At 49.1% G+C, this 24,693-nt stretch overlaps 1 protein-coding gene across 2 annotated transcripts; it reads left to right on the top strand.

Moving 5' to 3' along the window:
* The first annotated feature begins 1,142 nt into the window (after window positions 1-1,142).
* On the top strand, window positions 1,143-24,693 carry IL17RA (interleukin 17 receptor A). 2 transcript variants are annotated; one of them, XM_019465035.2, is made up of 13 exons: window positions 1,143-1,409; window positions 11,093-11,117; window positions 11,846-11,992; window positions 12,956-13,068; window positions 14,439-14,565; window positions 16,133-16,180; window positions 16,283-16,446; window positions 17,150-17,233; window positions 17,599-17,683; window positions 18,500-18,511; window positions 18,780-18,881; window positions 20,822-20,860; window positions 21,457-24,693. In XM_019465035.2, exons 1-13 carry the CDS (start codon window positions 1,266-1,268, stop codon window positions 22,953-22,955), a joined length of 2,589 nt encoding a protein of 862 aa, XP_019320580.1. In that variant the 5' UTR covers window positions 1,143-1,265; the 3' UTR covers window positions 22,956-24,693. The 2 variants fall into 2 exon arrangements, with proteins under 2 accessions (XP_019320580.1, XP_019320581.1); XM_019465036.2 differs by lacking the exon at window positions 18,780-18,881.

Consider the following 24,693-nt stretch of genomic DNA (forward strand, 5'->3'; position numbering starts at 1 on the left):
GCAGGATGCTTGAGGCCTAATTGAGCAGCAGTCTGTTCGGGGGTGCGGGGCTAACAGAGATAATCGCCAGGGGTCCTCAGCAGCAGAAAAGGATGGCGGCTGCTTCAGACAATGAAAAAAATCCACCGACCCAGACTTGGGAGCTCCAGTCCGTGGGTGGGAAACACACGGAAAAGCTAAGTGCGTCTAGATTCCGTGGGCTTCAAAGGCCAGGCCAGGGTTTAGAGTTGACCAGGAGGGAAATGCGGGGGAGGTGGGTGTAGGGGAAACGCAGGAAGGGGATACGAAATGCAGTTTAAGAAAGGCAAATGTGCCGGGAGCGGGTAGGGTGAAATCCGGGAGGCAGAAGCTGGAAGCCACGAGCCGGGTCAGGCAGTGGCAGGAGTCAGGAGAAGGGAGACGCGGCCCAACTTGGATAGTCTGGGGAGTCCGGACAGGAAAGCATGCAGTCAGCGCTCCTCCAGAGGACGAGTCATCAGGAGGGAGACTAAAGAGCATGTGGTCGCGATGGCCGTCCTCCAACGGACGTGGGGTAAGTCTCGGGAAATACGGAAGTCTTCGGCGTTGTGAACACGCAGAATGGTCCGAAACCGGGTGCCTGCCCCCCAAGAATTCAATCTCCCAGAGTCGACGCCAACTGTGTGGGAAATGACTGCTCCTACTTCCTCCCCCGGAATCCAACTGAGAAATGGGTCGGAGGCGGCAGCAGCAGCCCCTGACTGAGAAAAAGAAAGGAAAGTCAGAACAGAGCCAGACAACTGAGCTGCCAGGGGTGGGAATAGAGGGGAAGGGAGTAAGAAATCGATCGGACTCCTTTGGAGTCTCGAGCTGGGGCCTGACGTCCAGGAGCCGAGAAGAAAACGCAGAGAAGACTAACCAGGGGCGCGGGCAACGCGGGCAAGAGCTAAAGCCGGGCGCCACCGCTGGCGGGTAAGCGCGGAGATGAAATTTGCGAGCTGGCGGGAGCCGAGAGCTAGGAGAGGCGGTGGGCGGGGCGGCAGGAAGCTGGCGCGCAGGAGTCAAGCCCAGGCCCCGGGAGCGCGGGGAGGAGCGCGCACCTGGACGCACGGCCGGAGGAGGACCCAGCGGAGCGCTGGTCGGACCAGAGCCCCTCCCCTCGGCGGCCCGCCCCCTGGGCGGTTGGAAGCCGGAAGCAGGCGAAGTCGAGCCGACTCGGAGCTTCTCGGCGGAAGGGAAAGCCCAGGGCCGGTCCCTCGCAGCGCCCCAGCCGCCGGGTCGCGAGCTCTCCGCGACAGTGCGGGGCCATGGGGACTCCGCGCCGCGGACCACCAGTCGTCCCGGGGCCCCTGCTGGGGCGGCTACTGCTGTCCCTGCTCCTGAGCGGGCTGGCCCCGGTTCGCGCCTCCCCGCGGCTCCTGGATTACCCGGCGCCGGTCTGCTCCCAGCAGGTGAGACCCCGACGCGCCCCGAGGTTACTGGGACATGGGTGAGGGACAGAGGCGGTGGTAGCGGACGAGGAGCCCCAGGCCGGGCCGGCGGGAACTCTAGGCTCGGGGTCTCGGAGCGGGCGCGCTCCGGAGGACACTCGGATTGGTGGGAGTTGAGGGGTGGACCCGAGAAGAGGGAGTTTGCGGGAGAGAAGTTCGCGCGGTGCGTGTTGCACAACCCGACCCGGCGTCCCGTGTGGGAGGCGGGAGCGTCGCCGCCGCCGCCGGGGCCCCACGGTTCGGGGAAGGAGAGGGAGGCGCGGGGCCTGGCCGGAGAGGCTGGGCAAGGCCGGTTAGAAAGGGAGGCGGGGGGAGCCCTTCGGAGGAGTGGGGGACTGGACCCGATGGCCTCCAAGCCGTGCGCCCTACAAATCCCCGCGGTGCCGGAGCGGGCCAGGACCCGAGGTCAGGAGACCCGTCCGGACCTCGGGAGCTTCTCTCAAAGAAGCCCGCCAGTCCCCCGGCAACCTGACTAGGGGGAGGCTCTGAGGAGCTTGGGGGCCCCAACGGATCTCGGCCCCGCTATCCCCAGGAGGGACCCAGCGGTCCTAGAGCCCTGTGCTCGAGGCCGGACAGCCTGCGGGAGCCTAGGGGACGGAGCGGTGGGACGGGGACAGTTGTGCGGAATGCAGCCGGCTGGCTCCGGGCAGCTGGGCAACACCTCCCCAGGGCGAGAAGCCCTAAGGACTGGGGAGAGGATTAAGACATCGCCCTTCCAGCTCCACCACCGCCGCCGCCACCCTCATCCAGTTCGGACCCGTCAAGTAGTACCCCCAATGTGCCCTCGGAAAGTGACACACCCACCCGTCGGGTAGTGGCCTTCTGTGGAGGACCATCTTAAGGGGAAAAAAACAAACAGCAGATCACCTTGCTCACCTCCACAGCTTCTCCCCTCAGAAATGTCTCTTTCCTCCACTTTCTCTCTGGTTTCCTCAGCTCCCTCCCCTCCACCACCTCTGACCCAGTATCTGAGTCAGAGGATGTGAAACAACCAAAGATATGTCTCCTTATCTAATGTCATGGAGGATTTGCCAAAAGAGAGTGGAGAGGGAGTGACGATTTAGAAGAATTTTTTTTTATATGAATAATGTTGGGAAATGTCCTTGTGAGTCCCGCTTTTAGGCAAAGTAGGGGACATGTGCTCAGCAGATCCTTCCCACAGACTTGGTATAGAACTGTTGTACCTAGAGAATTTGTGTTCATTTTCTGATGGCCGTTTGCCAGGTGTCTGCAAAATACAAGATACTGTTGCTCTGAACTGAAACTATGAGGAAACACCCCTGGGACCCTAATGTGCAGGGACTCAAATCATTTAGGATGGGGAAGAGGCTTGAAGGTGCTAACTATGGTGCAAGGCAGCCTGTAGCAAGGGCTCCTTGTGCAACCAGGAGTGTACAGAATTCCAGAGGAAAGAAAAACTCTTTCCGGCTGGGATGTTCCTCAGGGCAGATAAGACATTAGGGCAGCCCTGAGGGGTAGTGGGAGCTGTCCAGGTGGTAGACAGAGGCTGAGCCAGGCCCTTGGGTGAGCAGGATAAACTGTGATTGCACCAGAGAATGTGGCAGGAAAGTGAGAGAAGAAGCTAGAAAGGGAGGTAGGGACTCCATCATAGCCTGGTATAAGAGCTAGACTAAGTGTTTGATTTTAATCACTCAGTGGGAAGCTATTGAAAGTCAGGAGCAGGGCTGGAGACAGATACTTACCGGCCAAATTTGTTTGCCATCTCCTGTGTTCTGCCTTCCCTCCATCTTGCCTCTACATAGACACTTGGCTCACAGACCGCTCATCTCCATGAACAAACAGCTTCCCTGCTTCATCGACTAGTCTCTTTAAAAAGAAAGAAACAACACCCTTCAGATTTCTCTGCCTCCACTGGTGTTTGTGGATACAATGCAATATAGTGAGGGTAGGGGACACCACAAAAACTTGGCTTCAGAGCACCTAAATTTACATCCTGATTTCACTTTTAGAATCTCTGCAAGCTTAGGGAACGTAGGTGGCCTGCACCTGGGTTTCTTCACTTCCATAATGAAAGACCTGGATGAACCATCACAAAGTGTGTACCACTTTCCAGAATACAAATGTCTATCCAAAGCCTGGTTGGAGTTCTCGCTCAGTGACCCTCTCCCAAGACAGAGTAGAGCCTTCTACATACCTGTTCTGTGCTGCAAGCACAGGACGTGGGGGCTTGATAAATATTTGTGGAATTAAAGTTGAATGAATGAATGAATGAATGAATGAATGGTTAGCTCTGCGGGAAAAGCAAGGGTAAACTGACACCAAGCATAGCACTATTTCTGGCTTCCTGGATTTAGCACCTCAAAACCCAGATGACTCTGAGTTCCCCACAAAAATCAATACTGGAGAAACCATAAGTAATTGCATTTCCCTGGGCAGCCTGCTGGTTGGCCCTTCCCCCTGCCTGGGCTTTCTCGCAGGTTTGCCATGACTGCTAGCCAAGAGGAAAGCCCTCAAGAAAAGACAGTGACTTGGATTTGGTCAGTATGAGTGTTAACACACGATTTTAGAGACAGGATGTATGTTGTGTTACAAATTCTTTTTTTTTTTTTTTTTTTTCCTGAGCACTTTGTGGTTTTGACTTGTGGTAGAAAAACTGTTAGATTTAACCCTTATCTTCTGGTTGCCAGGCCACTCCTGGCGTAAAAAGTTGTGTTCTGTGGATGTTTTTTACATGGTATAAGCATTCCAGCAGTCAGGGTCACTGCTGGCAGTGGAACCAGCACAGTTAACAGGTTCCTTGACCATCATACCCAGCTCCTCGCTTTGACTGCTCACGGCGAGACTTCCATCTCGGTACTGTGATATCACATAGCAGCCAGCAGCCAAAAGCACATGGCAGTACCGTGCAGGGAAGAGGACACACCAGGTCAGAGTATATGGTCTCTGGGTCAAGCTTCCCTGCTCACCCACTCTGTAGCCCTGGGTCCACTCCACTGCTGTGGACCAATGTTCTTGCCTATAAAAGATCCTCCCCTCACAGGGTCATGTGATAATATGTGAGTGAGTGAGTGAGTGAAAGCAACAGACTACAATGGGCTGTGGCTTTGGAAGGTACAAGGGCACTAACATTCAACTGTAGCTTTGTGGCAGGCACCCTGCCTGGGGCTAACATGCTAGCTTCATTCCACACTCACAATAACCTGCCAGGCTGCGTGATTACATGCTAGTGGCCAAAGGCCACACAGCTAGTGAGTGCTGTACTGAGAATCAGAGCAATATGTGGCTTCAGAGCCCACTTTTCTTTACCAGGCACTTGGTAATGTTCACTACATGCACACAGTTAAACACAGTGAAATAAATTTCTTCCTTTTAATCTTTACCACTATGGATAGAGAATACTGGCTTACCTGTTGTAGGTGTCCCTTTTTTTTTTTTCAATTTAGACAGTATAGCAGTGATTAAGAGCATGGATTCTGGGGGTGCCTGGGTAGCTCAGTCAGTTAAATGTCTGACTCTTGGTTCCTGCTCAGGTCGTGATTTCACAGTTTCGTGGGTTCAAGCCCTGCATCAGGCTCCGCGCTGAGTGTGGAGACTGCTTGGGATTCTCTGTCTCCCTCTTTCTGCCCCTCCCCAACTCGTGCTGTCTCAGTGTCTCTCAAAATAAATAAACTTTAAAAAAAAATGAGCAAGGATTCTGGAGCAAAACTACATGGGTTTGAGTGTTAGCTCTATGGGATCTTGGGCCACTTAGCTGACCTCTCTGTGCCTCAGTTTTTTCATCAGTAAAAATGGGACTGAGCCTGGGTGGCTCAGTTGGTTAAGCAGTTAAGCATCCAACTTTTGGTTTCCGCTCAGGTCATGATCTTATAGTTAGTGAGTTCAAGCCCTTCATCAGGCTCTGTGCTGACAGCTTGGGATTCTCTGTCTGCCTCTCTCTCTCTCTCTCTCAAAAATAAATAAATAAATAAACATTTTTTTAAATGGGATAACGGTACTTACTTCATAGGACTATTATAAAGATTAAATGAAATATGTGTATAAAGTGCTTAGCATGATGCCTGGCACAAAAGAAGAACTCAGTAAATGTTAGCTGCTACCAGTGCCATCTTCCTCACCAACATTCTCTCTCAGATTTCTGCAGGAGGGCTAACATAATGCCATTCACAAGCAAGTAGCTCATAAATAATATTCTGATCCAACTATCTTTTTTAAAGTGGGCATTTGAAGTAAAGAAATTTGGGATGATTTGTTGGAGGAGAATACAACAAGATCTGTCTCAGTAGCATTTAGAGAAGAGCCTGAATGCATTTTTTACATCATTTAAGACATCACACTAAAGGAAATTCTACATGGAAATTAAAAGGAAAAAGTCTGCTATTCCTTCCCCTAAACAAATTAATGTTTTCATCCGTTTATCTCACTTTTAATCCCTTCTTTTGTTTGGAGTAATGTCCTGAATAAAAGTCTGTCTTTTAATTAATTCTTATCGAGGTAATATGTAGTAATCCTATGCTTGATTTGGCAGCATGTATAATATCATGGTGATCCTTTTAAAATTATACTAAGACCTTTAAAACCAAAAACATCAGATCTCTGTCCCAGCCCTCAGCACTTCCTAAAACTGTTTTCCAGAGATGATCACATATACTTCTTTTAGTTTTTTGTTTTGTTTTGTTTTTATTTTAGAGAGAGAGAGAGAGTGCATGTATGCACTTGTGGGAGCACACAAGCACGGGCAGGGGAGGGGCAGAGGGAGAGAGAGAAAATCTTAAGCAAACTCCATGCTAGCACAGAACCTTACGTGGGGCTTGATCCCAGGGTCATGAGATCATGACCCAAGTCGAAATGAAGAGTTGGATGTTCAGCTGACTGAGCCCCCCAGGTACCCCTAGTGTTTTTTTTCCTCTGGCATTTGCCTCCACATTTCTAAATGTACTTACACTGTTTTTTCTTGACTTGTCAATTTTAGATATTACCTATTGACTCATAACAGATAAAAATTTAAATTTCTTATACTTCTGCTCCCACTGCTTCTCCCAGCATCCCCATTGTAGTTACATCACAATCTCAATGAAATCCATGGGGTTTATACCAAGTAAGTAATATTCACTGCTGAGGCAAATAGGTGCCCTTTGATTATATTTATTTCCTGGTGTAATTTCTTTTCCTCTGTGAGATGATATTTCTTTTAATTCTTTATCTTCCATAATTTTCCATATAACTAGTTTTTTCTGTTGGATTTGTCATACACTGTTTTCCCCAAACATCAGATATCCCATCAATTTCATTTCCTCATCCCCCAAAGAACTCCCTCCTGGAACCCCACATTCTCCAGCTTGGACCTGGACTTGCACCACGGCACAACTATCATACTAGATAATCTGTCCTGTTTACAGTTCCCATGTCCTGGACCCTATGATTTCCTTCTCAGAGCTTAACTACCTCATTTTGCTGGAACATATCCTCCTGCAGTTTCCTAAGAAAATGCATAAGGATATGAGGGAAATATATACACATATATGCCCTCACACTTTTTTGATTAATTTGGCTGGGTATAAAAATCATGGATTAAAGATAATTTTCCCTTAGAATTTTGAAGGCATTGATTTGTTGCCTTCTGGCAAACAGTACAGATGCTAAGAAAGCCAATGCCTTCCTGACTGTATGGTACCTATTTTTCCCCCCTCTGGAAACACTTAGGATCTTCTTTTTTATTCCTGCTATTCCAAAAGTTTCATGAAGTGGGGCCTCGGTCTGGGTCTTTTTTTCAGGCCATTCAATGAATGTTTTTAATTTGGAAATATGTATCCTTTAGTTCTGGAGTGGATTTTTTTGCTTTTTAATTTTTTCCCCTCTGTTTCCAGTATAACAGTCTTTGGGAAATCCAGTTAATCATACTTTGATTTCCTGAATTGATTCCTAAATATTCACATATTTTCTCTGATTTCTGATTGTGCTTATTCTACTTTCAGAGAAATTTCCTGAATTTTGTAGCCCAACTCTTCTATGGAGTTTTTTATTTCCAAGGTTCATTTTTATTCCCAACTTGCTCATTTTACCACAGTATCCAGTCCTTGTCCATGTCCTCTCTTATCTCTTTGAAGGTATTATAATTTTGTTAGTTTTAATTTTATTCTGTTCCTACCATTGTCTTATTCCCTTCAAGAGTATTTTTTTTAATGTGTATGTTTTGATCTATTTCTCATACAGGAAACCCTTCTTAAGTATCTGATACTCTTTGGCTGTCTGAGAATATTTTAAGAATGAGGTCCTAATCATGATGAGCACTGAGTAACGTATGGAAGTGTTGAGTCATGATATTGTACATCTGAAACTAATATAACACTGTATGTTAACTATACTGGAATTAAAATGAAAAACTTAATTAAAAATTTTTTTTTTAAAGAATGAGGTCCTAAAAAGCTGATTACATACTCTGTGTAGATAGGGCTTATTGGTCATCAGACTTTAATATAGTGGGTCAGGCTAATGATGAACTTGCCCTGTCTATCAGTGGACTCTTTAATGTCAGCATCTGGAGGTCCTTTCCCAGGGGTTGGCTGCCAGCATTCTGAAATCAGAGCAGGGAAAAAGAGGCTGAAGTTCCCAACATTCTCTATGTAGACCTTTACCACTTTACCACACCCCCTTCAGTTCCTTTGTTTATACTACCTCTCCAGATACCTGATACCTTTAAGACCTGGTTCTTTAAAAGATTCTGATGAGCCATTGGCTTCTTTCTTGTCTCATTCCCTTCTGCAGCAAGGAACTCAGATGCAAGTTCCTCCACTTGGCCTGAGCCAGTTGTCTACTCCTCCTTCCTCTTTGGCTTTTAAAAATGTATTCACCTCTTTTGTCCACTGGTGTTTCCTCTTTGTCCTTGAAAATTTATAAAATTTTCCCTTTCCTAGAATTTTCATATGGTTCGGGGAAGGGGAAAAGATATATGTACATGATCAACATGCCACAACCTCTAATGGAATTTATTTTTCTATATTTCTATTTTCTATATTTCACTTATATGCACATTTTTTTCTTCTGTTTAAATCTTTTCCCCTTTATCTTCCCTCTCTCCATCTCTTCTGCTTCCATCCCTTTACGGTAGCCAATGTGTTAACGGCCTGCTATATATCTGTCCACATATTTTCATATGCTCATACAATCATATTCAAACACATGTAAATATATGGGAAGGGTTTTTTCATCACTTGTTTCTATAGAAAATTGGGTCATATGATAAAAAGTTCTTTGCAACTTATTCTTCTCACTCATCAACACATCTTAGCCATCACTCCAGGTCAGTAGATTTCTATGTAACTAATTCTCTTTAGTATTTACATAATATTCCATAGTGGAGAGCAGTCTATCCAACCATTTGTCTTGATGGATAGTGAGATTTAAACTAGATCTCACATTATTCAGCCATTCCCTATTGATGGGCATTCAATACCACAGAACAAAAGGGTAAGTTACCCAATTTTTAAAGATAGCACAAAGATAATTCTAAAACTTGATAAATTAGGGGCACCTGGGTGGCTCAGTCAGTTAAGCATCTGACTCTTGATTTCAGCTATACCCTGGTCCTAGGAGTTTCCGGTGGACGGAGAAATGAGCTTGTGCTTGGGAGGTAATCTCCTCACCAGCCAGGAAACAGAGTGACACTAGAGTGAGCAGACAGCTAGTAGATTTTGTTGAATATGTGAGGAGAGCCTAGCAGGGTTTTGATGGCCCTGGGTAATGATAATTCATCACCAGGAGGTGGACAGGCTACAGAAAATCTGGACCCCATGGGCTCATGAACTGGTGTCCCAGATGCCCAGGTATGGATGAAATGGTGTGCTTGAAGTCAATCCTGGAGCATGCTCAAGTATATCATCCCTGTATCCACTTTATGAGTGAACCCTGGTGGCACAGTATCTTACCCCTCCCATCTTTAGCCCTGTCTCTCTGCTTTTTTTTTTTTTTTTTTTTTTTTTTTTAAGTTTATTTTGAGAGAGAGAGATAGTGCATGTGCCAGCACAAGCAGGGGCCGGGTAGGGGGAGGTGGGCAGAGAGAGAGAGAATCCCAGGCAGGCTCTGCATAGAGCCTGATGCAGCGCTCAGACTCAGGAACCCATGAGATCCTAACCTGAGCCAAAATCAAGAGTCCAATGCTTAACTGACTGAGCCACCTAGGAGGTCTCTGCTCCCTTTACAGAAAAAGGTGGGTGCTGACCCCAACACCCTATTTACACACATATACCAAATCTCGGTGTTGTCCCGAAAATCGAAAATCGTATTTCTGATCTGCTTCGACATCCAACTTTCTGTCTCACAAGCCATGATTGGTCCATTTTGCCAGTTTAGATAACTAGAAACACCTGCGCCTGTGTTCTTCCTTTGCTCCACTGCCAAATCCGAATACATGGAGATCACTGTAATAATAATAATAGCTTCCATTTTTTGAGTGCTTACTATATGCCAAGCTCCAAGGAAGGGCAGCCAGTAATTAAAGAGCAACTATTATGTGCCCAACACTGGACAAATATTGTCTCATTTAGCAGGCAATGACATAGTTCGCTGGGCACTACAGCCAACAAAATTCCTCATAACGATTTTCTTAGGGCTTCTAGTAAGCTGCCTGTTTAACAGTCCAGGAGCACTGTATTACTTTATTTAATTGCATCATTAATACACAAATACATTTCTGCTGTTTGAAATTTTTTGTAATAGAGATATATTAGAAGTGGAAAGTAAGTGGCTTCCTTAAACCTACACCACCATCACCACCAGCCCACCCCCTGCCCCATGATCTTTATATTTGTGTCATTTGATTTTCAACAATGCTGTGAAGTTAGTGTTATGGGTATTCTGATTTTACAGTTGAAGAAATCAAGGCCTGGCAATGTTTGATATCTTGCCTAAAGTCACTTAGCTGGTAAGTGGTGGGAAGGTGGCTGAGCTCCAGGGATGTGTGTGTGTCTTCCAAAGTAGAGTCAGCTGGCCAAACTCAAGCCCAGTAATCACATCTCTGATTGTTTGTAATTGGGGCTTCTAAATCCGGCTCCCCAGAGCTCCTCTGGGTTAGAGAGTTAACACAGATTGCCAAGTGGGAAGCGACATAAGGTAATATCTGTACTTAGGTCTTCTGATCTATAAAACAGGGCAGAGGGCAATACTTAATCATATGTGTACGAGGGTTAGTGAAATAATATATCTAAGTCACCCAGAACAGGATCTGGCACCTAAAGGAGCTTGTAGAGACTTGGTGAATTTTCCATAACTGATCCTGTAACGAGGGATATAGTTTCTGTTCCTTCCTCTTACAGCACTGTTATCCAGATGGGAGATGGGAAGTTGCTGGGTATTTAGAGGCCTTTTCAGCAGGGTGCCCCAAGAGAATCCTCCCAGTGTCTTTTAAAATTGGGAAGTTCCTGGCTGTTACCAGTTACTCAAAAAATGCCCTTTCTGTTTTGCCAGCCACTGTACCCACTGCCATCCTGTTTCTCCTATCCAAGGATAGGAGGGCAGGATAAGAGAAGTGTGAGGAGAATATGGTTCCCTGCCCCAAGAGCGACCTGAAGTGGGAGTGGGGGGCTGTGTACATTTTATCCATGAGAAGGAGCCAAGGGAAGCATGGGGAGCCTGGCTGGTGAACTACCATTCTTTCACAGCTGTAATTACCTCCTTCTTTTTTTCCACAGGGGCTAAACTGCGTAGTCAAGAATAGTAAGTCATCTGTTTTTGTTCGTCTTGTCATTGCCTTGTTAATAAAATGCTAACCCCATGCTGATCTCCGACAAGAGTGCTGCCAGTCCACTTTGTTTTGGGATAAGGGTTACAGCCCTCAGCAGGAGGTGCCCTTGGGAATCCAGGATGTGTGTACCTGTGCTTCCTGTCAAGAATATCCATTATGCAAAAGTCCAAAAGTGAGAATCAGAATTGTCATTTGGGTTTTGAAAATATTATCTGGGGTGCTGCCCTGGTGTATCTATAATACGATTTGATTTGCCAGAGCTTGTCACTGTCAGGCGAGAGACATCTGTGGTGTTGGTCCTGTTTTGTGTTTTATTTCAAGAAGGAGGCACATACTTCCAGTGTCTGTGCTAATTAGAGACCCCTGGCATATAAAATGAATCAACTTTTATCACTACCCCATCCTTCCTGTGCTCTCATTTCACTGCTTTATCTCAAAACCAAGTTTCATGCTTTGTCTTCTCTCTTAACATGCCCTTTAGACTTCAGAGATTTGCAGCGACCCAGACAAGCTGGAAAGGGGTGGGGGCAGTGTGGTGAAGCCAAGAACCCAGCGGAGGGTCGCAGGCCCCTGAGCGTTTAAGATCTAGCTCTTTGGAGCCACTGCTGGCGCATCTTGCCTGCATGCCTCATTCTTTTGCAGTTTCTTCAGGTTCTTGCAGAACATGGAGGTCTCTAATTTTTGCTTTTTCTGGCTCCAGGTACCTGCCTGGATGACAGCTGGATCCACCTTCGAAATCTGACCCCTTCATCCCCAAAGGATGTCCAGGTCCACCTGGACTTTGTCCAGACCCAGCATGGAGACCTACTGCCTGTAGCTGGCATCAGATGGACCCTGCAGACAGATGGTGAGTGGGCATGTCAGATTCTGCCTGGGAGATTCTACCTACTTCCAGGTGAATCCACAGACTAGACCATACAGCTCTCCCACCAGACTCAGAATTGGGTTCCCAGTCCTGTGCTCAGACATGAGGGCCCAGATTTCATGCTGAAAGGCTCCATCATTTCATGCAATACATGAATACTTTTTCAGCATTTTAGATATTAACCAATGATGGTATCTTCTCAACCCACCATCCTTTCTTCAGCCTAAAATCCTTATCACCCTGGAAAAGGAAGTCAAATGGTTAATTCTCTGACTGCAGTACCAAATATTTATTGGAAAATGGTAACACATTTGCCAGCCTGCTTTTCCTCTTAATTTAGGGGCTGGCTTTTTTTTTTTTTTTTTTTTTGTAATCTCTGCTCTACCCAACATGGGGCTCAAACTCACAACCCCAACCAAGATCAACAGTCACATTCTCTTCTGACTGAGCCAGCCAGCCGCTCCTAGGAGTTGGCATTTTTTAAAACAACACCCTTCCCCCAAAAAACCTTCTCCAGGGATAGAGAGTTGTATGACAGAACAAGAGCCAGCCCCACATTTGTGACCAGGGCCTGGGGGAGGTTATCCTCTTTATAAGTCTCCAGCCTCTGGTGCCTGCCCCAGCCTATCCAAGGATTGGGACAGCCATGTGTGACACCCATGCCATGTTGCCAACATCCCAGCCACAAATTTGCACAGCCTTTGCCTCTAGCCCAGTATAAAGTTTCATTTGTCCTTGCCCAGCTGGGAGGTAAGTGTCAGCAAGACAGGAGGCTAACTCAGGCCCAAGAGCGAGCAAAAAGTAACAGGAAGTGGAGGGTTAGGTACAATGTGCAGATTTTCTTTTAAGAGTGAGTAAGCATAACAGATGGGGAAGCACCACACCCCGCGGTTTGTGTTTGTTGATCTACATCTGTTTGTCTCCTCTCCTCCCTCTGGCCTGCAGCCAGCATCCTCTACCTGGAGGGTGCAGAGTTGTCTGTCCTGCAGCTGAACACCAATGAACGTTTGTGTGTCAAGTTTGAGTTTCTGACCAGACTGAAGCATCATCATAAGCGGGTAAGTGTCCGGCTCCAGAGTGGATTGTGTTCCTCTGGTGACAGTGAGGAACAGAACATGTTTCCGAAGACTTCCCAGACATACCCACCCGGCTTTTGCTTCCAACTGTAACTAGATGTTCATTGTAAAGAGAGTTGAATGAGAAGGACTTCCACGGCCCCACCTCCTGCTCTCTTTCTTTGTAACCGGATTAACCTGGGGCCTGCCTCCAGGAAGAAACAGCTTTGCCCAGCCTAGAGAACCACTGTGGCTGGGGCACAAGCCAGTGAGTTCTGCAGCAGTTTCTGTTTATTTGGCTGCTCACTGCCCGATGGTAAAATGTTCATTCTCATTTAGTTTGCTTAAAGTATGGTCCTTGGAGGCATCCTCATGACCTGGGAACCAGTCAGAAATGCAGAATCTAGGGCCCCACTCCAGACTTCCAGAATCAAACTGTAAGGGCGGGGCCCAGCAATCGGTGTTGAACAAGCCTGCCCAGTGATTCTGGTGCAAGCTCCAGTGTGCAAACTGCTGGTTGAAATCTGCAAAAGTACCTGTTTGCAGATCCCCCACAACCACAAGCAGCCAAGACAGATCCCTTCTCCTGTATGTAATTAGGACCCTCAAACTTGACTGCCAGGTGGATGGTGAGGACCACGTGCCTAGATCAAGTTAGAAGCAAACCGCCCCCGCACCACCAACCTCTGTCCACCACCAGGATAGTTAGAATGAGAGGTGGAATCAATGCACATCATCTGCACCATCCAGAAAAAAAATATCTGCACACCTTCTATTACCTGTACAACAAAGGTGCCTACAGATGCAGACTCAGTGGGGATCTGTAACCCTCCCTCTGCACTTTCCTGCTCCAGAACATTCTCAAGAGATCCCTGGTTTTCCCTTAAGGAGGAAGAGTCATTTAACAAATGGTGTTTAGCTGCCTCTTGGTTTTTTTGTTTTTTGTTTTTTCACATATTGAATGATTCCATTCATATGAAAAGCCCAAAATAGGCAAAGGCATAGAACTGCCTCTTGTGTGCTAGCTCTCCCAATAGCCCCAAGTCCTCTGGCTCGGCTCCCTGGCTCCCTTACGCTGTAGTTCTGGAGTTTGAGAGGGCTCACAATGGAGGAGGACTATTTTGGCTTTCCCCAGATTCTCTGGCATATGACACTACAGTCTACTGATGAGGGGCCAGACTTTTTTAAAATAGGCAGCAAAGACCAGAGGAAACAAAGAACAAAGAAATGCCTCCCTCGGATTTGGGATCTTGCTTTGGTGGTTGTTTTCTTCTCCCATTTCACTGATCTTTTGAGGGCGGGTGGGCTTGGAGTTCTTTCGGTGAGAAGTGTGTATGTGACCTTTCCAACCTCCCCTTCCTCCCTCTTTTCAGTGGCATTTTACCTTCAGCCACTTTGTGGTAGAACCTGGCCAGGAGTATGAGGTGACTGTTCACCACCTGCCCAAACCCATCCCTGATGGTGACCCAAACCACCAGTCCAGGAACTTTCCCGTACCTGGTAAGAGCGCCCTCCCAAGCCATTCCCTTCACCACTCAGCTCTTGGAGAAGAAACCAGCAGGTGGCTCAGACATCAGCCTCCCTGCTCAGCTGGACTGTGACTGCCATTATAGCATGTGATACCTATGGAATAAACAGATGCCACAGTTGGGGAGCTCCTGCCCAGGAACGGTCAGAAGGACAAGCCACTCTTGAGAGAGTTTTAACTCCTGCTTCTAGTCTGGTTCCAGCTCTCGTCACCTTGCTCTGCACCTTTTTCCTTTTCATTCCCCACTTGTCCCCACCTGATTCTTCACTTTTTACCCCACATCCTACCTGCATTTATCCACCACCATCCCATGTGTGATACCGTCTCCTCTTCCCCCACTAATCCATCCTGCCTAAGAAGACTGCTGGGTTTATCATCTAAACCTTTAATGTGTGTGCACCATCTATTTCTCTGTCCTCCCCAGAATCTCAGCCACAACCTACAACATTTCTCATTGTTCAAAGCCAACTACATATGGAAACCCAGTCCCCTTGAGGACAGGGTCTGGGGCTTGCTCAGGGTCTGCACAATCTCCAGAACCACACAGTGCCTTGCATATAGTAGGTCATCAGGAAGTGCTTGTTAAGGATGATGACAGTCTTCTCCATTCCTAGAGCACTCCACATGGGCACATGCACACACACACATACACACACACACACACAATCTGCTTACCCTGCTTTATTTTTCCTCATGTTACCCATCACTCCCTGACATACTATCGCCATATATTTGTGATGTTACATTATGCTGTTTGTTTTCATTGGTCTTTTCTACTGGAATGTGCTCTCCAGAGGGCAGGGACTCTATCTTATTCACCACTGTCTAAAACAGTGCCTGGCACAGATTGGGTGCTCAGTAAGTGCTTGTCAAATGTGTGAATCCCCCCAGTCCCCTCGCTTGTTCCTGCAGTAGACTCAGTGACTATCAGTCTACAGCGATTCATACCTATCACATGTCTTCTTAAACTAAAGTGAAAATGATACAGTCAATGCCATTGGGGAAGGGAGGTTAGGAAGATGTTTCTGAAGCAGTGGTCCTCAAGGCAATCCCTGGGCCAGTGGCATCAAATTACCTGGGAGCTTGTTAAAAGTACAAATTTTCAGGACCCACCCCAGACCGGACTAAATCAGAAACTACCCATGATGATGCACAGGAAAGTTCAAGAAACACTGCTGTGGAGGAACAAAATGTTTCTGCCCCTGTCAAGAGTCAGAGGCAACCCACAGAGAAAGCTGGAGGTGGGAGGAGGATCCGGAGTAGGCTGAGATTCTTGGGTCACTCAGAGCAAGCTCAGGAGGAGTACAGTTGAGTCTGGAAGGTTCCCTGAGAGAGGAAGGAGGAGACAACCAGGTCAGCCCCCAGTTCTGTGGGACCTCTGGCTAGTGGCAGCAGTGCTGTCTGGGAACTGGCTTTGAAGGGCCCATCTTTAAAGGCTCCCCAGAAGGAAACAGGTTGTTATCCCTGGTGTCGGGTGTCTGGAAGAGCAAACTTTCTAAGGCAGAGGCTTAGTTGTTTCACCTTTTTCTGGGTTGACAGGCTGCGAAGACCCCAGGATGAAGATGATCACACCATGCGTGGGCTCAGGTAACCACAGCTGGCAGTCTTGCTGGGGGAGCTTTGCCCAGGAGCATACACACGCACGCATGCCCTCCCCTCACTCCCAGCCTGTGTCTGCGCCCTGAGCAGGCAGCCTGTGGGACCCCAACATCACCGTGGAGACCCTGGAGGCCCGCCAGCTGTGGGTGAGCTTCACCCTGTGGAATGAATCTACCCATTACCAGATCCTGCTGACCAGTTTTCCACACACGGAGAACCACAGCTGCTTCCAGCACACACTGATGGTGCCCGAGGTAATGTTGCCACTGTCCTGACCCCTCCAGTGTAGTACCATGCTGCCTCCCTCAGCCTCAAGTCTCCCTCCACTGTCAGGACAGAACCTTTGCCAGAAGCCCAGCGCTCAGTACCATGCTTAGTCAACCCCAATCCTGCGCATCTGTTTTTTTTCTTTCCTTCTGATACGTGGTTGACATAGAGTCAGTTCTATGGTTGATCTTTCCTTTGTCTCTTATAGTTGATTCTGCAGTTGATAGAAATGTCATTGATCTCTGCCCTGCTCACCTCCCCCGTCCTTTTAGTTCTTCCTTCCCCACAGTGTCCTCTGTTCTTTTTGTTGTTGTTGTTGTTTTCCACCTATTCCAAAAAGGATCTGAATATTTTTAAATGTGGGTATTAAGACAAAGGGGAAATAAAGATGAGGAAGTAAGATGGAACCAGGGTGCAGTTACTACTGAAAATGTGTGTCAGGCCGTTGGTTAGGAACACAGATTGTCCCCACGATGCCAGCAGCCAAAGCAAAGAGAAATTCCAGTTACTAGATGTGTTCACGAATTAACAATGAACCAGTTGCCCTAGGGAAACATAGCCTTTCCTGGAACAGAAACCCAAGAAGCATTTGTGTGTGTGGCCTTCCTGTGGGGCACAGTGGACAGCAATGCCAGCGTTCTCAGCAGCCACCTGCAGCACTTTCTCACCCGTCCTCTCCTCTCCCTACAGCCTGCGTACCAGGACTCCCGCCAGCGGTCCAATGTCACGCTCACCCTGTCAGATTCTAATTGGTGCTGCCGCCACCGAGTACAGGTGAGTGAGTGTAGTGTGCACAGGTGTGGGAGCACATGCACAGGTAGTACTCCTAGAAGGGCAGACTAGTAAAGGAGGGCGGCTCAGGGACTCGTGTTCTCTCTGAGGACCTGGCACCGTGCCCCACTGGGCCTCCCTGCCTGGTGAGGCATCATGTCCACCTTCCCCAGCCCTTTCTCCCAGATTCACCTGGCCAGGCTTCTTTGTCCCCTGTAGCTGATGGGTGATCTGTCTGACAGCACAGGGAGGTCCTGGAGCAGCCAGCCAGGTGTGTGTTCTCAAATAGCCTGCTGGCGAGAAAGCATTAGTAGAGGACCCCAAGTCTCCCCAGCATCTCAGGATCCCTCTCTCCTCTGCTCTCACAGATCCAGCCCTTCTTCAGTAGCTGTCTAAATGACTGCCTCAGACACTCCATAACTGTACCCTGCCCGGAAATTCCAGATCCTCCAGGTAGGAAGTTTATGGCTGTTCTGGGGCATTTTAGGGGGTGAGTGTGAATGAAGTCAACACCTTGAGCTGAACCCTGACCTGGTTCTAAGGGTGGGGGTGGAGTTTAATTTTACTTAGAGTTACTCAGGCCTGCAATGTGGGGCTCTAAAGACACTCCTGGGTTGGACTCCTGACTGCCTTTCATTAGCTATGTAGCCGTGGGCAAAATACTTAACCTTTCTGATCTTCAACTTTTGAGACTGAAAAAAACAGGAATTGTTACTGTCAGAGAGTTACAGTTATGGACCATGTACTGAATGAAGTGTTTTACCATGTCCACTTTCAGTCCTCACAAATTGTGACTCTTCATACTGTGAAGCAGAAGGTCCCTTCCGCAGGTTCATAGATGAGGAAATAGAGGCACAGAGATGTTCAGTAACTTGTCCAAGATCACACACCAAGGAAGTACCGGAGCTTCGGCTTCTGGCCCGAGGGCCAGAAACTTGGCAGCCTGTTCCCTCCCCCTGCACCGCTGCCAACCTCCCACTCAGAAGCCACCCACCCCCTAGCATGTGGCTACAGCCAAATGCAGACCAGAAAGCAGCAGACATTGCATTGGCCTGGAGGAGAACCTAGCCTCCCGGTTGAGAGTTGGGTCATCTCTTAATAGACCGACAACTTGGGTGTTCCATATGGATGTTTTCACTCAGTTTACCGGGCATTTGGAGTGCTAGTGCAGGGCCGAGGTCACTGCCAGGCCCTCAGTGGGGGCAGTGATGGTTCTTGTGGTCACTGCTAATAACTAAGAATACTGTTTTCCCTTTGTTCTCACTGCAGTCTCAATCGCAGGTAAGCCCCACTCTCCTTCCCGTAGCGCTGTAGGAGTCCACAGGGGCCATTCCCCAGGGGCCACGTGAGACGTCCCTGACTGAGCCTTGGATGGAGCCAGGCAGACAAGGCTGAACCAAGAGGCCAGCCCAGGGGTGGAGATCATCACCGTGTCATGGTGCAGGCCAGAGTGGACAGCCCAGGGGCTGGGCCCGGGGGCTGGGGGAGCTCAGGGCTGGCATAGCAGACCCCCTCTGCTACATCACTCATGCTGTTCTGCTTACCACAGACTATATACCCCTGTGGGTGTACGGGTTCATCACGGGCATCTCCATCCTGCTGGTGGGTTCCGTCATCCTGCTGATCATCTGCATGACCTGGAGGCTACCCAGTAAGGGGCAGGGGCTGTGGGGGTGGGTCATGGGGTTTTCCCCTCTGTTCCTCTCTTTATTCCTATGTCCCCTTCTTTCTGCTGCAGTCTCTGTAAGGCTGTACTAGGAGGGCACCCTTCAACCCCAGCCTGAAGAACAGAACTTGCCTCTTTAGGCCACACCAAGCTCAGTTGTCAAGAACTCAGCCTGCAGGAAGGCTGCCCTGGGCTCAAATACCAGCTCCACCACTTACTACCTGGGCAAATTACTTAATTCTCTGAGCCTCAGGTTCCTCTTTTATAAAGTGGAATTTATAAAGGTACCCACATCGTAAAACAAATATAAGGATGACATGAAATAATGTTTATATATGAATTCTTAGCATAGAGCCTGGCACATATTTGCTCAACATATGTTAGCCATAATTATATTTATTGCTACTAAAATTAATACCATTAAAACACACTGAATGGAAGGAGCTAGGGTAGAATTTCCCTGCATCAGACATGATCAGCCAGGCAGGTGGGAGAACCTGAATGACTCCATCCTGCAGCCCCCAGACTTGTACAAACTAGGTCAGGGAGAATGGTGAAGGGGCAGCATGGTGTGAAAAGAAGGCTCCGGGTAGACCCAGAACGTACAGGTGTGGGTCCCAGCTCTGCCTCCCTGCTTTGCAGGCATAGGCAAATTGCTTAACAAACCCTAGATTTGATCTTCTCTTCTGTAAAATGGGATAACACCTCCCCCTCAGGGGTGTGTGAGGATTGAATGATCTGGCCAAGTTCTGAGCAGGAGAGAACAAGGGCCTTTAGCCTAGGGGCTCAGCCTTTCCCTGCCCCCTCCGCCTTGGGCCCGGGCCCTTCCTTCAGTAGTCTGGGAGCTGTTTCCACACATTCAAGTCTCGTCAGGAGTAGGTTTTATTAATTATTATTTATTGTGTGATGGGAAGAACGCCAGACCAGGCACTGGAAGACCCACTGAGAGAGCTCTTCTCCACAGGATTATTGGGAGGGTCAAATAAGTTAACATCTCTGCGAACACTTTATAAACTGTAAAGCTCCCTGCAGACGCCAGAGAGGCTTTTGCTTCATTTCTGTTGTTGCACTTCTGACCTTTTACTGAAGTGCCCCACGCCACACTGACACGAAAGAACACATGAAGAAGAAGACATGAAGGAAAGTTCACTCATTTGACTATCTTTTGGTAGTTCTGGGAAAGGGCCCAAAAGGTGGGGATTGAAATGAAGGTTCTGCATGTCTTCCTTGGCCGTCGGGGGTTCCGTTCACCCTGCCATGTCACTGGGGAGCCGACTCCTGCACCACAGCTTCCCTCTTTGTAGCTCGGGGGGAACAGTTGCTTAAGAATGTTGTTTCTCTTCCTCACCTCAAAAATACTAGGAGGAAATGTTGTAAACCGGCCTGGTGGGGGCTACTTCTGGAGATGTGTTGTAAGCCTCTGGCAAGGACACTTCTGAGGAAGAGGCTTTCCCTGCAGTGGGGTGTTTCTCAGAAGCAGCCCAGCTGTGGAGAGGAGAGGAACCAGGGCTACAATGAGGGACGTGGGTGGAACTCCCAGTCACCGCTCTGAGAGTCCCTGCTGGGTCAGTGCTGCCAAGTGCTTGTGACCCCTGCTGACTATGTTCAGTGTGCCAGACACTTCACATATACAGTCTCATTTAATCTGTGCCACACAGACCCATTTTACAGAGGAAGAAACTGAGTTTCTGAGGCATGGGTAACTTTCCCAGATCTCACAGCTGTTCATGGCTGACCTGGGATTCACACCTGAGCGACTCTACACAGCACGGGGTCCTGCAAAGGCCCTGAAGCATCTAATAACTGCCCTCCCTTATCATTTGCTCTGTGTCAGGGGTGGGACAGCATGCCATCAGGTGCCCTTGTGAATTGGTCCCTATTTCTCTTCCAAAAGAGCTGCTCCAGTGTATTTTTGTTTCTTTCAGGGTCTCGTGAAAAATACGGGAATGACACCAAATGTACAGGTCAGTATTTCCTGGTGTGGGTGGCCTCTGTTTGGTGTGTTTTGCTGTCAAAGGCTTGATGGAGGGTTCTCTTGAGAGACATGGGTGGGTTGCCTTCTGCATTTTAACTCCTGAGCTCCTTCAGGAGACCTCCCCATAAGAGGACCTGCTTCCTAGTACCACCACACAGAGGGGACCTCAAATAGCAAAGCTAAGATAACATTTTTTAAATCACTTGGACAAAGAAGGAAGGGAAGGGGCCATCTTTTATAAAAAGAGGTCCTACCTATAACAGATATTTGTATTCCATAGGCAGGCCTTTGTGTCTCTTTTTCTTTTTAAAGTATCGGCTAAAGGTCAGATAGGAATCTTAAGAAATTCACTGTCCCAGAAGGGGTCAAATTGTGATTCTTTTCAGGCAGCCAAAATGGGCGAAATAGTAACATTGGCTTATTCTGAGACCTCAGTTGCATTACCTCGGCTAGGGAACCAATCTCTTCCTGGTCTAGGGTGCTCCTGGCCTGACCCATTAGGAGTTCTGCCCCTGGCCTGTGGTTTGAGGATCATTGCAGATGCACACCTGAACCTGTGGGCCTGGTTTTCCTTGTTTCCCTCAGATGTCCTGCCCAAGAGCAGCCTGACACCCCCACCCCTGAAACCCAGGAAGGTCTGGATCGTCTACTCAGCTGACCACCCCCTCTACGTGGATGTGGTCCTAAAGTTCGCCCAGTTCCTGCTCACCGTCTGTGGCACCGAAGTGGCCCTTGACCTGCTGCAGGAGCAGGTCATCTCAGAGGTGGGGATCATGACCTGGGTGGGCCGCCAGAAGCAGGAAATGGTAGAGACCAACTCCAAGATCATCATCCTGTGCTCCCGAGGCACCCGCGCCAAGTGGCAGGCCATCCTCGGCTGGGAGGAGCCTGCTGTCCAGCTTCGGTGTGACTGCTGGAAGCCCGGGGGTGACCTCTTCACAGCGGCCATGAACATGATCCTGCCAGACTTTAAGAAGCCAGCCTGCTTCGGCACCTACATTGTCTGCTACTTCCGTGACATCAGCAGTGAGAGTGATATTCCTGACCTCTTCAACATCACTCCCAGGTACCCACTCATGGACAAATTTGAGGAAGTTTACTTCCGAATCCAGGACCTGGAGATGTTTGAACCCGGCCGGATGCACCGCGTTGGGGAGCTCACGGGTGAGAACTACCTGCGGAGCCCCAGTGGCTGGCTGCTGAAGGAGGCCGTGGAGAGGTTCCGGGAGTGGCAGGCTCAGTGCCCTGACTGGTTCGAGCGCGAGAACCTTTGCTCCGCAGAGGACCAGGACCTCCCATCCCTGGATGAAGAGGTGTTTGAAGAGCCGCTGCTGCCACCGGGAGGAGGGATCATCAAGCAAAAGCCCCTGGTGCAGGAACCTGCCTCCGAGGGCTGCCTGGTGCTCAATCTGCGCGTCTGTGAGGAAGGAAGGGGAATGTCCCGGCTGGAACCTCAAGTTCAGCCCCAGGGAGAGCCGGCAGCCCTGACGCTCCAGACAGAGGTGCTCCCTGTGGAGGAGGCGCCTCCAATTCAGGCAGTGCAGCCTGTCCCTCAAGCCACCGGGAGCAGCACAGCCAGCCGCTTGGCCGTGGTAGAGGGAGATGAGGCCTGGCCGCTGTTGGAGGGCCACGGCCCTCGGCGGAACAGCATCCTCTTCCCCGTGGACTCAGAGGACCTGCCCCTCTGCAGCACGCCTAGGGCATCGCCCAACCACCTCCCGGAAGACGTGAGGGAACAGCTCGAAGGCCTGATGTTCTCACTCTTCCAACAGAGTCTGGGCTGCCAGGACCAGGAGGGCTGGGAGAGCGCCGCAGCAGCCCTCAAAGACCTGTACGCTCCCTGTGAGGATGGGCAGCGACAGTCAGTGCAGTCCGACCAGGGCTACATCTCCAGGAGCTCCCCGCAGCCCCCTGAAGGACTCCTGGAAATGGAGGAGGAGGGAGAAAAGCAGGACCTGGGGAGGTCGGCCAAGCAGCTCTCGCCTGAGGACGTAGAGAGCCTGAGAAGCCTCCAGCGGCAACTTTTCTTCCAAGAGCTTCAGAAGAACTCTGGTTGGGACGGTGTGGAGCCTGAGATGCCATAGGGCCTCCTTAGACCCCGAGTGTTGGGAGAAGGGTGCATGTATGTACACAAGTGTGCACATGAGTGTCTGTATGTATACATATGTCCGTGTGTGAAATGTTTGCCTTTGAAGTGTTAACCTCTTGATCCCTGGGCATCCCCCTTAATTTTCTTTCTCTGACCCTCTGGTCATGATGTTTCTTCCCCACAAGAATCCACAGCCCATTCCCAGGAGCTAGTGACAAAGTGTCCTTGAGTCTCCACCATTCATTCATTCGTTAATTCTTTCATTCATTCAACATTTATTTTGCACCTCTTATGTGCCAGGCATCTGAGATACAAAGGTAAATTGCAGGAGATATTGGCCCCGGCCACGGAGGGGCTTAACATCTAGTGAGAGCAACAGATTAGCAAACAGGATGGTCATGAGCGAAGTAAGGCCATAGTAGAGGTCTGCCCAGGGCTATGAAAATACAAAGAAGGGAAACCTGGGCCAAGACACTGTGGTTGCAGAAGGCAGCAGGTGGGGTGAGGGCTGGAGCAGTAAGAGAGGTGGTGGAGAGGCAGCTAGAGCCCCAGTTGGAGAAGGCATGTGGGCCAGGCTGGGGTTTGGGACATCAGCCCTGTGGCCTGGGATTCCTTTGATATGGGGAGCTGCTGCTCTGCAGAGAAGGAGGCTGAGGCCAAACATACCTGAAAGCCACCTCAGCTCAGTTTTGGAAAGAGACAGGATGGAAATGTGTGGTGTGAAACCTAACAGCATTCAATGGGGAGAAAAGTCTGAAATCCTGAGCCCCTGTTTTGGCACTCAGTCAAAGACAGGGTCTTTAGGGACTGCATGGGCGGGCCCCTGGGCAGCAGCCCCCCATCCGCACACCTCTTGCCCCCCGTGAGCACAGGAAGCACCAGAGCTGGGCGCCCAAGACTGAGTATGATATACGGACCTCACATCAGGGTGGGCAGAGGGGGGCAGGGCAGGAGTTAGAGGGCTGGCAGAAGCAGGCCTCTTTGAGGAGAGAGGGAAGTGTACCACTCTGTCTTTAAAAGTCTGAGTTGGTTCAAAGAGGAGAGATGCTAAGGCCCAGTGTTTGAAGAAGTGGTTCCTGAAAGTGCTTCCTTTGGAGAAACTGAAGGCTTTGTCCCTCTGGGGTCCTGGCAAGCACAATGGGATGCCATCTGCCCCTGGAATGGAGACACAGCTCTAAGCTGCAGTGAAGGGGTGAGGATTCTGGCACATAATGGGAAACCAAGTATCTCAGGTTACCTGTGTGTATGCCACACCCATGCATATGTGTGCACAAAAGGGAGATTATCAATAAAAGAATGAATAAATGTGTTAACTCTGGTTAGAATTCTGGGTAGTTACTTTGAGTTCCATGTTACTATGGGTCAAGAGTTCCTAGCTGTAGAGTCCTTTCCAGTGGTGCGATTTCACCTCATAGTGGCAGGGGCATCAGGCCTAAGTCCCAGACAGAGTGTGGCCCGTACACAGCCTGACAGCAGGACCAGATAAGGTGTCTGTGCACCTCCAGAATACTTACATTGACACCTAATCCCCAGTGTGACGGTTGTGGAGGGACAGGTGATGAGGTCACGTGGATGGAGCCCCAGACTTCCTCCCTTCTGCCACGTGAGGGCACAGCGAGATGGTTTGTGAACCAGGAAGCATGCTCTCACCAGACATCCAATCTGCCAGCTCCTTGATCTTGGACTTGCCAACCTCTAGAACTGTGAGAAATAAATTTTTGCATTTATAAGCA

This window comes from Panthera pardus, unplaced genomic scaffold (assembly GCF_024362965.1).
Source record: "Panthera pardus isolate Hobbes unplaced genomic scaffold, ASM2436296v1 HiC_scaffold_6, whole genome shotgun sequence".
Lineage (NCBI taxonomy): Eukaryota > Metazoa > Chordata > Mammalia > Carnivora > Felidae > Panthera > Panthera pardus.

Excerpts from the sequence above, each read along its gene's own strand:
- IL17RA (XM_019465035.2), top strand. The coding sequence starts at position 1,266 with ATGGGGACTCCGCGCCGCGGACCACCAGTCGTCCCGGGGCCCCTGCTG. Across the intron at positions 1,410-11,092 it reads CGCCGGTCTGCTCCCAGCAG|GGGCTAAACTGCGTAGTCAA; the intron begins GTGAGACCCCGA and ends TTTTTTCCACAG. Across the intron at positions 11,993-12,955 it reads ATGGACCCTGCAGACAGATG|CCAGCATCCTCTACCTGGAG; the intron begins GTGAGTGGGCAT and ends TCTGGCCTGCAG.